Source organism: Mobula hypostoma, chromosome 6, assembly GCF_963921235.1.
Source record: "Mobula hypostoma chromosome 6, sMobHyp1.1, whole genome shotgun sequence".
NCBI classification, from domain to species: Eukaryota; Metazoa; Chordata; class Chondrichthyes; order Myliobatiformes; family Myliobatidae; genus Mobula; species Mobula hypostoma.
This window is the reverse complement of record NC_086102.1, coordinates 39,603,732-39,618,829: the sequence shown is the minus strand read 5'-3', so window position 1 is coordinate 39,618,829 and position 15,098 is coordinate 39,603,732. Positions and strand designations below refer to the sequence as shown.

The 15,098-nt window shown below is 41.4% G+C and overlaps 1 protein-coding gene across 1 annotated transcript in view; it reads right to left on the bottom strand.

Annotated features, from left to right (window-relative positions):
* The window catches only part of fstl1b (follistatin-like 1b), a 122,989-nt gene that overhangs the window by 14,074 nt on the left and 93,817 nt on the right, over positions 1-15,098 (bottom strand). Inside the window, exons 4-6 of the mRNA XM_063050631.1 lie at positions 10,933-11,062; positions 10,515-10,550; positions 7,585-7,715 (exon numbers count right to left, since the gene is read on the bottom strand). Of these exons, the coding sequence (XP_062906701.1) occupies positions 7,585-7,715; positions 10,515-10,550; positions 10,933-11,062 (297 nt within the window). The remainder of the gene's footprint in view (positions 1-7,584; positions 7,716-10,514; positions 10,551-10,932; positions 11,063-15,098) is intronic.

The following is a 15,098-nucleotide window of genomic DNA, read 5'->3' as shown; positions in this document are numbered from 1 at the left end:
TGTGAAGCATTCTCCAGATCAACCTCCCTAACTGTAAAAGTGGGTCATCTGCAGATCTGTAAAAAAATATGGGAGATGATCAATAGAATAGCTGTGGAAAAGAATGGTGGCAGAGTCAGTCTCGGTAAACTTAAAACAGGGCAGCCAGGGCTCCGGTATTTTTGCACTCGAGGTGTCTGTAGTCAAGGAGCACACAGCTAAAATCAACCTGATCTTCCAGACTTCACTTCTCTGAAATCTGGCTGTACCCACAGATAACGCTGAAAACAAAACCATATCTTAAATGTGTTTGTGGAATACCAGCAAACTGAAATTTCCGACTCTCCATCTTAGTGCCCGACCCCTGCACCAACACCACAACCCTTGAGAACTCCGATGGGGTTTCCCTGTTGAAATTAAAAATAATTAAATTCAATTTTATGAAGTACCTGTAGCAGCTGAAAGGGGGGTTTGACAATTCAATAGATCTTGCAGCTTGAAAGATTTGCATTAATTTTATTAAGGTGGAGGTCATCAACCATCCCATTAGAAATGATCTACATTGTGTGTATGATATGTTCTGCAGCTCAGCATCTCTGGTTGCTGTAACCACACTGATATGTAACATAGGAAGAGGAGCAGAGATGTGCTGGTTTGGCAGGAGAAAGACCTCTGGGGAACATGGTTTACAAATATCCACAGGAGTGGTACATTAAATCTTTAAATGTAAGGTGACAGTATACAGTAATGGCAGGAGCCTTAACACTGTTGATGTACAGAGGGATTTTGGGATCCAAGTCCATAGCTCCCAGAAAGTGGCTGCAAGGTTGATAGGGTGGTAAAGAAAGTATATGGCATGCTTGCCATATTAGTCAAGGTACTGAGTTCAAGAGTTAAGAACATAGAAAACCTACAGCACAATACAGGCCCTTCTGCCCACAAAGCTGTGCCAAACATGCCCCTACCTTAGAACTACCCAGGCTTTACCCACAGCCCTCTATTTTTCTAAGCTCCACGTAAGAAGTTATGCTTCCACTTCATAAAACGCTGGAGTATTGATAAAGTTCTGCTCGCCCCATTAGGGGAAAGATGTAGATGCTTTGAAGAGGGTACAGACTAAGTTTAACAAGATTTTTTTTTGCATAGCAGGGGAATTAAGGGTTATGGGAAAAAGCAGGTAGGTGGCGATCACTCCATGGTCAGATCAGCCATGATCTTATTGAATGGCAGAGCGGGCTCGATGGGCCAGATGGCCGACTCCTGCTCCTGGTCTGTATGTTCTTATTAGGAAGTACATGTTTTAAGGAGAAGTTGGACAGATGTGTTGTTTTCGCTGCAGCGGCCAAGGCTCAGGGGAGAAATTTACACAATGATGAAAGATAAAGGCAGAGTAGGCAGCCAGTATCTTCTCAAGGTCGAACACGCCTGAACAATTGGCGTCCTGTCGCACTCACCTGAATAATAAGCAAATGGTTTGAGAGGCTGGTCAAGGACTACGTTTGCAGCATGCTGCCATCTAGACTGGACCCCTACAATTTGCCTACCAACACAACCGATTGAAAAATCTACACACCGTCCTTACACATCTGGAGAACAGGGATGCTCATGTGAGAATGCTGTTCTTGGACTACAGTTCAGCAATTCCCCCCAGGCTCGACAAGAAGCTCAGAGACCTCGGCCTTCACCCTGCCTTGTGTAGCTGGATCCTGGACTTCCTGTCAGATCGCCGGCAGGTGGTAAGAGTGAGCTCCCTCACCTCTGCCCCTCTGACCCTCAACACAGGTGCCCCTCAGGGCTCTGTACTGTGCCCCCTCCTTTACTCTCTGTATATTCATGACTGTCACCACCCACAGCTCCAATCTGCTAATTAAATTTGCTGACAACACTACACTGATTGGACTAATCTCAAATAATAATGTGGCATCCTACAGAGAAGAAGTTATGACCCTGACACAGTGGCATCAAGAAAACAACCTCTCACTCAATGTCGCAAAAAACAAAGGAGCTGGTTGTGGACTACAGGAGGAATGGAGACAGGCTAGCCTCTATTGACATCAATGGATCTGGGGTTGAGAGGGTGAACAGCTTTAAGTTTTTCGGCATAAACATCACTGAGGATCTCATGTGGTCTGTACATACTGGCTGTGTGGTAAAAAAGGCACAATTGCGCCTCTTTCACCTCAGACGGTTGAAGAAGTTTAGTACGGGCCCCCATATTCTAAGAACTTTCTATAGGGGCACAATTCAGAGCATTCTGACTGGCTGCATCACTGCCTGGTATGGGAACTGTACTTCCCTCAATCACAGGACTCTGCAGAGAGCGGTGTGGATAGCCCAGCTCATCTGTAGATGTGAACTTCTCACTATTCAGGACATTTACAGAGACAGGTGTGTAAAAGGGGCCCGAAGGATCATTGGGGACCCGAGTCATCCCAACCACAAACTGTTCCAGCTGCTAGTATCCGGGAAATGGTACCATAGCATAAAAGCCGGGACCAACAGGCTCTGGGACAGCTTCTTCCACCAGGCCTTCAGACTGATTAATTCATGCTGACACAATTGTATTTCTATGTTATATTGCTATCCTGTTGTACATAATATTTATTATAAATTACTATAAACTGCACATTGCACATTTGGACGGACACATAACGTAAAGATTTTTACTCCTCATGTACATGAAGAATGTAAATCAATTCAATTCAATTCAATTCAAACGTCTAATACCAGAAGGCATACATTTAAGTTGGGGGGGGGGTAAATTCAAAGGAGATGTGCTGTAAAGATTTTGTTTATATATACAGAACGGTGGCTGCCTGGAATGCACTACCAGGGCTGGTACTGGAAGCAAATGTGAAAAAAAAACCTCTTAGGCAGGCATATGAATGTGCAAAAAAAAAATGGATCGGTTTAGCTATGCATTTAAAATGTAGTTTAACTAGTTCCACACAACATTATGTTCTGTACAAATATGCAGGTATAGTCTAAAAGGTATGACAGCCACTGTGGATGTTTGACAGAGTATCAGAGTTACAGCTGATAACCTGCAATGTCATCTCCTCCACAGGCCCAGCATGATACCCACTTCTCTGTCATCTCCTTAAACTAATATTAAACCTGACAGTTAGTTTACAAGAATGCATTTGCTTCAACACTTTTACATTCCTTTTACTTTCTGTTGCCATAACTCAGCAAACACTTGCTGATTTTCTGTACTACTTCAGTGTTACTGAAATCTTCAGGGAGCGTGAAGAACTTTGACCAGACTTCAAAGCCACTCCATTAACTGGTTACTCCTAGACATGGGTGGATTAGTAGACATTCCTCTTGTAGTACAGCATGAGCAGGGAGAATGAGCGCAGGACACAAAAGCTGGCCAAGATGCTTTAAAAGGAAGTTGTTGGCTGACGGGAGGGAGCAGGCTTTCAGCAGGATGCTAATGTAGTACATCAATAAAGTTATTCTGGCTGAGTGGTACCATAGCAACAACCTCTTACTCAAAATCAGCAAGACCAAGGAGCTGACTATTGACTTCAGGAGAAGGAAACTAGAGGCCCATGAGCCAGACCTCACTGGAGGATCAGAGGTGGAGAGGGTCAGCAGCTTTAAATTCCTCGGTGTTATTATTTTGCTGGACCCGTCCTGGGCCCAGCACACAAGTACAATTACAAAGAAAGCACGGCAGCACCTCTACTTCTTTAGAAATTTGCAAAGATTTGGTATGACATCTAAACTTTGGCAAACTTCAATAGCTGTGTAGGGGAGAATATACTGACCAGCTGCATCACAGCCTGGTATGCCACCAATGCCCTTGACTGGAAAATCCTACGGAAAAGCAGTGGATACAGCCCAGCCCATCACGGGTAAAGCCTTCCCCACCACTGAGCTCATCTACACAGAGCACATTTGCAGGAAAGCAGCATCCATCACCGGGGATGCCCACCACCCAGGACACGCTCTCTTCTCGCTGCTGCCATCAGGAAGGTAGTAAAGGAAACTAAGGGCTGAAACAACCCGGTTCCTCAACCATCAGGCTCTTGAACCAAAGGGGGATAACTTCACTCAGTTTCACTTGCCCATCATTGAAATATTTGCACAACCACTTTCAAGGACTCTTCATCTCATGTTCTTGATATTTATTACTTTATTATTTCTTTTAGTAATTGGACAGTTTGCTGTCTTTTACACACTGGTTGAATGCCCTAGTTGGTGCAGTCTTCCATTGATTCTGTAATGGTAACATTTCTATAGATTTATTGAGTACGCCCCCAAGAAACTGATTCTCAGGGTTATATATGATGATATATATGTACTTAGATAATAAATTTACTTTGAGACACAGTCTGACTATCATGAGTGTCTTTATACACCTGTCCTACACTACCACTCTATTCTCCTGGTATTCCCATCAACCCTTGCCTCCTCAGTTTCTACCACAGACCACCTCACTACGGGTAATTTACAGTGGCCGATTGCTCAACCTACCTGTTTGTCTGAAGAATTTGAGGGAACTGCAGCACGCAGGGAAAACTCCCACAATAACATGAAAAATATACACAGGCCAACAAGGGAGCTCAGGATTGAAGATGGGCAGCTGGATCTGTGAACGAGTGGCCCTACTACTGCATCACCATCCAAGTACTGTATCTGTCCAGAGTGCTCAGGGAATCCTCAGCAAAAGCTGATGCCTGAGATGCCTTCACATCCTCAGAGATACCCAAGCCATAGTTTCAAGCTCAGAACGGGCAAGGACTGCACTGCCAACATCTACAAGGGTCATTATGGTAAGAAACATTAATGTATATGGCTCCTATTAGTCTGGAAAAGTAAAAGGATAGGAACCAAGGACAGGGAAGTCAGAGATATACGATCATCCAAGTACTATATCTGTCCAGAGTGCTGAGGTAATCCTGAGCAAAAGCTTGAGATGCCTTCACATCAACAGAGATATCTGACAGCTACTGCAGCCACGGTTTCAAGCTCAGAACTGGCAAGGACTGCACAGGCAATGTCTGCTGGGGTCATTGTGGTAAGGAACATTCATGTATATGGCTCCTATTAGGCTGGATGGAAAAGAGTAACATTAATACTGGAACCAAGGACAAGTAAGCTAGAAGTATGTGATTACATTATCCGCATCTCAAAAATTAAAAAATGATGGGAAATGAAGAAAGTGTCGGTTTGAGGTCACCATCATGATGCTCAGTAAAATAGACCCTCTGAATTAGGGTCTTTCCTGATTACTTTGGGAGTTAGGTCCCAGAGGCAGCCTATCACTTCTTGTTAATTCCAGCTGCCTGCTGTTGTGCATTACTTTGTCGTTCAAAAGTGTGTTAGTGGAGGTGACTTTGTGGGATGTGGATACAAGGCTCTATAGAATGCAAGACAATCAACTCTGGGTTCCAGCAACACCCCCAAGCAATGTTTCTTTTATATTAAAAGTCTCCTGGTACCAAAGTAATTTCATCACATGATCCAACTATAACTATTTAATTTGTTGATTGCCCAGAAGTTAATTGCCACTTTGTTCCTGTTACAAATTCTAATCCACATCAGCTCCAATACAACATATAGTTTGTTCTCTGTAATGTCCCAGGATGTCATACCTTCAAAATACAATTTGGCATTGAGTACTTTGGCTCACATTAAGGATCCTACCACCACAGATCAATTTCAGGTGTGCCAGTGTACTTCATATAGACTTCTTGAAATGCACATTGTGTGCATCTATGGAATAGTAAGTTTTTTTCTTTTAGCTTCCAAATTTTCAAGATAGTTTTCCAGGTGGGAGACCTAAATGCCAATTTAAGAATCCAACTGCAACCCATTTCTCTTTCCTGAGTAATGACCCTTATGAAGGCCAAGCAGATGTCATGTCCTAATCTTGGAGTCTGCGAATTTGACTTTCATATGCAGTGCGTGTTAACTTAATGAAAATGCATACTTAAGTCTCTTGTGTATAGAAATATATTCTCTTAGACTAGAAAACTTGCAAGCAAAGTAGCTGAAGATACAAATTCTTGCAATATTCTCCACACCAATGAATATGTATTACAAAATATTGCCCCGTAATCTCTCGGGAGGAGTAAGCCACCTCTGTCAATTGTTCACCCTTCTGCCACATCTACATTTGTCTTTTAAGTATCTTCAAACTTCCTGCACAAAGTCAGCTCCGACCTAGTAAGTGAGGCTCTCTGCAGTACAGGGTTTCTAGTTACAAATAACACGTGCAAGACGTGAATGATTCCTGTGCCTATGCAGAAAAAAAATCTTTGTGAAGTAGCCAAGCTCTGTCCTATAACTTACGTCAGATATCAAACACGGTTGAAAGATCCAGTCATTCAAAAAGTATTTGAAAAGTAAAAATAAAACACTTAAAAATCAAATGAGAAATTTGGTTTGTTTTCATTGCAGCTATTCTTCTCCAATGAAGTGAATGTAAATTGCTGAATAGCTGCTGGCTAATTGCAGGGTATTGGCACTGGATTTTATCATTAGAGCATAGTTCACAACATGCCACTCAGCATCCCTAAGGAAGTCTGGGTCTTCTTAACATACATGGGGGTTCTGCATGGAACTATTAAGTATTTCTCAGGAAAATTGGTCCAAATAACATCTTCAATCCATTACATGAATACAAACATTTCTTTCCTACATTTTCCCCACATCCACAGTAATTTCTTTTTGCTTTTCAAACATACATGTAATCATCATCACTTATGAAATTTACTCTTTATGAGTCCAAAAAAACATTCAAAACCACCCAGCAAAAACAGAATGGAATTCAGTATTTAAATATAAAGTCCCAAACACGGATAGAAAACCTGCTGTCTACACTGTTCCAGACACTGACTGTACATACGCATTAATTCTTGCTTCTCCTTCATGTTGCCAGTGCTCACAGTACAAACACATGTACATCCAACTTCTTTCACTTCATCCTTTATAATTTAACAGTGTGAATTCCATTGCAGAGTTCATACCCATCAGCTTTCATTTACAAAACTCGCTCTGACAGATGCATCAGCTGCCCTGTGCCTAGAACCTATTCTTAACATTTTTTCCCCCCCAAGTCTCTTACTCTCACAAATTATAATCACTAGTGATTAACTGGACCTCAATATTGTCTGATATGTTTTTTGTGCTTACATACATGCAGTGCAAACTTCTCTCCGATCTTTGGTATTTTCTCTTGGCTTGATCCTGAATTAAAGCTTATTATTCCTTCATCTGGTGCTTTTTAGCTTTCCTGAATTTTTTTGCTTCTTTTCCAGGTTATACTTCTGTGACCATCCTTCAGCCAAGAGTTTAAACCTTCTCTTACAGCATAAAATAATCATCTCCCCTAATTCTTTACTCACTGATACACAGAACATGGACTAATCCAGAGATTACTACCTTCAAGGTTCTGCTTAAGCAAAATTCCTCCCATGCCTCTCTGTATTAGAATAAACAACCAGGTACAATTTTCATGCTCCTTTTATACTATTCCCTATGGCTACGCCTTGTGCCTCTTTATTCCCTAACACTTCAGAACTCATGCTCATAGTGATAACCAAATTCTCAGCTTTACTTTTGTTGTATTGCAGATAAGGCCACCCCTACCTTGAAGTATTTATTCAGAATGTTTGTATAGTTGGTGCCCTTGGAGAACCAGCCGTCAGGAACAATTTCTGTCTCCAGCCATTCCATGACATGGCGTCGAAGCTCATCCCGATCTGACTGATAGCAAACAACTAGAAGAGAAATCATTTTACATTGTTCAGTAGGTCTGTTCAATAAAAAAAAACAACTATCATCTCAGTGGAACATCTAGAATACCATAAAATCTACAGATTACTTCATACTTCAATCTGATATCAGTAATCTTTACGTGCAGGATTGGCTTATAGCCCAGTGCGTTAAAACAAAATCTATTGTACTCTGGACTTCAAAAAGCAGTTTTTGGATCATCTTGAGACTTCACTCTAAATGTCACAAAGATCAAAAGATAATTTTACTGGAACACCTGAAGGGTTGATCCCATAAAGCACGGGTCCCCAACCTTTTCTGCATTGCGGTCCGGTTTAATATTGACAATATTCTTGCGGACCGGCCGACCGGGGGGGGGGAGGGGGGGTGGGGGTAGGGTTGCCAACAGACAAGAGTAGCAGTCAAATGCGTTGTTTACCCAAAAAGACTACAATGGCCATGAAGCCTTGTGCGGGCACCAGTGCGCATGCATGTCGTGACCTGCCGATTCCCGCCCCGCCCGCCCCCGCAAGCAAATCCTTTTTGGCGGTTCTGTTCATGGGGGTGGGTGTTAATCACTACTGGAATATAGGCGATAAGTGGGTAATACACTCAATTTTGTTTCTAAAAGGGCTTATCTAACGAATTTAATATTAAACATAGCGCATATTTTCCTCGCATGAATACAGTGATAAGTCAATTATCAGGGGAGGGCAGGGGAGCTTGAAGTGTTGAACGAACTTCCAGTAGAAGTGGTAGAGGCAGGTTCGATATTATCATTTAAAGAAAAATTGGATGGGTATATGGACAGGAAAGGAAAGGAAGGTTATGGGCTGTGTGCAGGTCGGTGGGACTAGGTGAGAGTAGCGTTCGGCACGGACTAGAAGGGCCGAGATAGCCTGTTTCCGTGCTGTAATTGTTATAGGGTCACTTATAAGTCAATAGCATCATAACATTTTAAGTAACATTTGGATATTAAACACACAGCACATATTTTCCCCGTATAAATATATAAAATCATTGCAACACACCAATATCGCTGAATCAGTGGGAGCCCTGGGTTTGTTTCCCTGCAACAACACGGTCCTATCGAGGGGTGATGGGAGACAGCGATACTCGAAGGGGGTTCCTGATGTCCAGTCTATTCCACAATTTAGTTTTCGTTGCATTCATTGCAGAAAACTCCGCTTCGCAGAAAAATGTTGGAAATGAAAGCAACGTTTTCAGTGCTTTCGTAGCTATCTCAGGATATTTAGCCGCGACTTTGATCCAAAATGCCGACAGAGATATTATGTCAAACATACTTTTCACCCCGTCGTCATTTACAAGCTCGAGGAGTTGATCTCCTTCCCACCCTGACACGGATGACGCGCGGGTCACGACCTCGCGTGCGTAATGGCTGATCAGTGGCCGTGACAGGGAATGAGGAACGGTGCAGCTGAATCATATCGCCAAATCATATCGCTTCCCCGCGTCCCGGTAGCGCATGCTCCGCGGCCCGGTGGTTGGGGACCGCTGGCATAAAGTCAGCTAATAGCAAAATAGTTTGAGGAAAGGTATCAGCATGATTTTAAAAACCCATTTTGTCCTCGGGTGAGTTTTTTCCACAGACTCGTCCCTTCCCCTTAATTCTAATCTGTACTTGTAATAATGCAACATTGCTGTTTCTTGTATAATTGCAATAACATAATAAAACATAATTAAGTACTTCAAATGTCACATCATAACAATCATATAATGTTGGAATCCAAAACAAAGAAGCCTTCTCATATTTCTTTTTCTTTCAACTTTGCAGAATAATGAAATAACTGGAGCCACCATAATTAGGTGAGTGACACTAATACTGTAGCTTTTTATTTTGTATCCACAACAAACTTCTTAAAGCTTGTTGGAAGTCAACAGAATGTTGTGTCAATAGGTATAAAAGCTAGTATGAGCTTTAATTATTACAACAAGCTTTCCGCACATGGCTCAGCAGGAAGAAATTCTTCTCATATTCGCAAAGCTAGCCATCATTTCCATGGAAACGGCTGATGGGTCTAATCTGTAGCTGGATTGGTGAGCCAAACCTGTTGCATAAATACTGGGGAGTCTCAGCAGGTTTCTATGAAACCCAATGGACACAGCCAGGATCTTACAGGCAAAGCTTAAGACTTCTGCAATGCAGGCGGTTCGTCAGTTTTCCACTGACACTGAGACAGGCCAGCAGGAGCACATAACGCTCACAAAATACAGCCGATTTTAATGTAAGGATGGATGTTGCATAACTTTCAGCAGCTGCCAGAAATTGGACCTGTTAATAAAACTCTCTGGTGCTGTTTTTTCATGTTACGCCAATCTGCTGCTCCAGGTGCGTGAATGATGATATGACGTACGCCATCGTAGGACACATGACTGAAAAATGTATTCATCCTTTTAAATGAACATTCTTCCATCCCATGTTGAGGACATTAATGACAACTATCCAGTTAGAGAATCGAGATATCTAAATACTCCAGTCGTACTGAACTAAGGATATCTAGATTGTTTATACGGAAAATATAACTAGGTGACATTCTCAAGGCAGGGCAATAACTCTATTACTGGAATCTGAAGAGACTATCCATATTCTAAGTTCTCAGGTTGGTTCTATGGTCGTATTTGAACTTCTTGACTTGAAATGAAGCAACATAATTGTTTTCCTCTCCACTCACTATAATTAACAGATGCCATAACATGATTAAAGTCATAGCTCAGTGTACAGATAATCATACATGCAGACATCAAAACCCCACAATTACTGAACTCATTTACTTATCCCACACCTGGACTGCTGGCTGTTGCTTTGTCATTCTTTTTTTCTGAAAAGGAAACACAAGGAATGTATAAGTAAGACACACAAAATGCAGCAGGTTAGGCAGCATCTATGGAAAAGAGTAAAAAAAAACTCAAAAAATTACAAAATAAATAAATTGATATTTCTGACTGAGCCGCATCATCGGGACTGCGAAGCAAGTGGGGAGGGAGGGGGTCGGGGGAAGAGATGCCTGAATAAAAAGGTGGTTGGAGAGGAAATACGCTGACTGGAAGGTGATAGGTAAAGCCAGTTAGGTGGGAAAGGTCAAGGGTTGGAGAGGAAAGGATCTGATAGGAGGAGAGCGTGGGCAATTGGTGAAAGGAGAAATACACAAGTTATCATCAGGTGACATTATTCAATGTTTAACAAAACAGTCTCAGATTTACCTTCACAATGCCCATCATGAGAGACCTGGATCTTCATCCCGGTCAGACATGCATCACGATGAAGCTCACAGTGGTTACGATAAGTCTTCCCATTGCTTCCACACACCACCCTCTTGTGATGTTTGCATTCCTGAAGCAAATGAAAGGAATATCAAACTGCATAAGAAAGCAGTGGTGACCCTTTCCACTAATTGCATGTACTGCTGCACTGATTCATTAAGCTTACTGTGTAATGGTTAGTAAGCCCAACGTCCAGAAACATAACTGAGATTACAGCATTGTGCATTTTTAAAAGTGTATTTCTGAAATAAAATCAAAATATTACAGGTATTGGAAATAAAGATAAAAATGCAAATTAGAAATAATGCTTATTGAGGCAAAGTCACTTTTGAGAAAGCAGAATTCCTGTTTCACGATCACCCTTCAATTCCAAGTTCTTACCTTGTCTTCCAGTGAACCTACATATTTCTAGAAGCATGATTACACTTCTGAAACACTAATTTAATCTGCTTCATCATTTAAATGTATAGGTTAATGCTTCTTATTAGATTAGCTATAATCCACCATGAATTTTACTTATAGCAGTTTAGAAGTGTTCCAGTACCTGAATCACAAAAGGTTAGTGGGCAGGTCCAACAAGTACAAAAACAAAATGTCAGACAGGTCAAGTAGCTGCTAAGGTGTAAGCCATCCTTTAGCATTGAGACCCTGCATCGTTTGTCTCCACTGACGTTGCTCGATCTGCCGAGTTCTTCCGGACACCTGTTTTCCTTCTAAATCCTAATCCTCTGTTTTTGTTCTAGATCCCAACCTATGCAGTCTTCAGGTAAGATGAGTTATTATGAACAAAGCAAAATATTGCCTTTCATTGCTAAAGGTTCAGAGTTTAAGAACAGGGAGGTTTTGTTACAATTTTACAAGGCTTGCGTGAGGGCATATCAGGAATACTGCCTCTGGTTTTGGTTCTCCCTATCTAACAAAGTATTTACAGGTACTAAACATTTGAGGCAGTCCATAATACAGCGACTAAAGGTGACTACTCCATATACCACTGTGGCAAAATTGCCTTAATCTACTCTATTCTTCTGGCAATGCAGGGCAAAATTCCATCTACCTTGTAAGTAATTTGTCAATTCTGAATACTACCTTTATGTTTTTCTCTCTGAGCACTAGCATTTAATATTCTCTCCCCACTTAAAGAATGTCCCTTTTTTATTCTTCCGACCAAGAAGCAGAACTCACACTTCCCCAATTGTATGCCATCCACCTTAATTTTGCTCATCATTTACCCCATTTATACCTGTCAAGATCTGTGCATTACCACATATAATACACACGGGAGGTAGTGGTGAACCACCTTCTTGAACTGCTGCGGATTTTCTGGGGAAGCTACATGCCTAATGCTGTTGCTGAGACAATCGCTGATGAATGATAGGAGCCTACACATGGTCTGATGCTCTAGACATGGTCTCCTAAATATCAATTCTAAGTGATACTCCCGTTAAGAGTCAGTATTTATGAGAGTACGTCTGGAGCATTGTACACACCAGTATTACAGGAGTGGGCAGCCTAGGCTTGTACTAGCTGGAATTTAAGTCAGTGTGTGAAGATGTTAGAAAGATGCAAGATTGCAGAGAACTTGGAGGGTCAATGTTTCCCATGGGAGAAACTCGCCTGGGAGTCACTATTTAATAATAAGAGGATACCAACTGAAGCCAGACAAGGCAGAATTTCATCTCAGGTCATGAATCTTTGAAACTATCTTATTTGCTCAGGGCAGAAGTTGGTAAATACTGATAACCAAGGAAGTGAAAGAGTATTGCAGGCAGGCAGGTAGTTGCAATTAGATCATGGTGGGTAATGTAGCAGGTAGCTCAATGCTATCGCATTTCAGGGCGCACTGAGTTCAGAGTTCGATTCCAATGTTCTCTGTAAGGAAATCTGTACGTTTTCCCTGCACAGGCATGGGTTTCCTTCAGATGTTCCAGCTTCCTCCCACAGGCCAAAGATGTACCGGTCAGTAGGGTCATTGGTCATTGTAAATTGTCCTGTAAGTAGGCTAGGGTTAAATCAGTGGTTTGCTGGGCTACGTGGCTCAGTGAGCCAGACAGGCCTGTTCTGTGCTATAGTCTAATAAATAAATGGTACAACACGTTTAATGGGCTGAGTCGTCTGTTTCTGATCCTCTCTTGTATGTCTAATTACTTAGTTACTTATTTATCCTGTGGACTTACTGGTGAGGGAAGTGCTGTTGAAGTAAATTTGGCACGTAACTGCAGTGCCTTTTGTAGATGGCACATACTCCGGGTGGCAGATACTGTTGGAATTAACATTTTGGGTGACTGATGGGTTACCTTTGTGTTTCTTTCTCCAAGATTGTGCTGCACTTTTTTTTTTAGTGTTGTTGGAACACATCCATTCAGGCAAGTGGAGATTATTCTATTAGGCTCCTGATTTGTGCCCCATAAAGGTAGAGGGTGTCAGGGTTTGGGTTACTTACAAAAGGATACTGAACCTCTGACATGTTCCTGCAGCTGCAATACTTGTGGTTAGTTCAGTTGAGTTGCTGGTTAATGGTGACACTGTGGATAATGGAGATTCATCAAAAGTATCACCACTGAAAACTGAGGGCAAGTGTTTAGATTCTCTCCTGTTGGAGAACATCCTTGACTAGCATCTTAATGGCACAAATGTTACCACTCATCAGCACATACCTGCATGTTGTCTGCATGTTGTCTGGCTCTTGTTATATGCAGGCATGGACTGCTCCAATTGCTAAGAAGGTGTGAGTGCAATTGAATATTGCACAAATATCAGTGACCATCCGCAGGTCTGACCTTATGATTCAAGGACGTTCTCTGATGAAACAGCCAAAAATGTTTAGGTCTATGATACTGCAGAAAAACACCTAATACAATGTCTTAGGGTTGAGATAATTAACCTCCACAAAGCATACTCATCAACCTTTGTTTGACCACTGGAACATTCCCCCCCAGGATACTCATAGATTTTAACTTTACCACCTCACAAATTTCATACCATGTAAGTCAACTATAATAAATCTGAACACAAGGAATTCTGCAGATGCTAGAAATTCAAGCAACACCCATCAAAGTTCCTGGTGAACGCAGCAGGCCAGGCAGCATCTCTAGGAAGAGGTACAGTCAATGCAGCAGGCCAGGCAAAAATCACTACCCAGCAACCCACTGATTTAACCCTAGCCTAATCACAGGCAAAATTGACTGTTCCTCTTCCTAGAGATGCTGCCTGGCCTGCTGCGTTCACCAGCAACTTTGATGGGTGTTGCTATAATAAATCTGATTCTGAATTAACTCAAGTTTCACTATTACCAGAGATTACTAGTTTTCTTTGGAGTTCAAGGTTATTAAATTATTTAACTTCCACAGTGGTCATGTGGGATTTAAACTTGTATTTCTGCACTGTTAGCCTACTACTCTGGTAATTTAGTCACTTTACCATCATCCCTCCATAAATTTATGCTCACAACTTACTTTCCCAATGTCTGAATCTTTAGTAAACCATGAAGACATTATAGTGAATTTTTCATCTTAAAAATAAGTACAGAATTTAACTCACTGACCCCTTTCCACTTTTTATCACTTAACGAATTCTCTTTCCATACTTCATTAACCTCAAAACCATTACACTTTTTTTTTGCAGGAAGTTTTTATGTGGCATCTTATCAAATGTCCTTTGGAAATCTATACAGACTTTAGCCACCAGTTTCTTGCTAGTTATATCCTCAAAGAATTCCAATACATTTAACGAACAGTTTTTCTTTCTCAAAATCACTGACAACTTTCTAAGTGTTCAGATACTACCTTCTTCTGAAGGATACATAGACAGAATAATATCATGCAAATGTGTTATCTGCTGCTTTAGCAATGAATTCTGCAGTGACTGTTGCACATCACACTTTACTGTCCAGATTTTTCATAACTTATGTGTACGATTCATACCTGACTGGACAATAAAGCTGAAAAATGGCCCTTTAAAATGACAGGTAATATGTCAGGCATACTATCCTCTTGAATATAGAATATAGACCTTGTTTGTTTCCTTCTGATGCCTAATCTAATCATTACTTGTTTAATCCTTTGAAGTTCTGGTGAATGGGATTTTAATAAAACCCCTCCACAGGACAT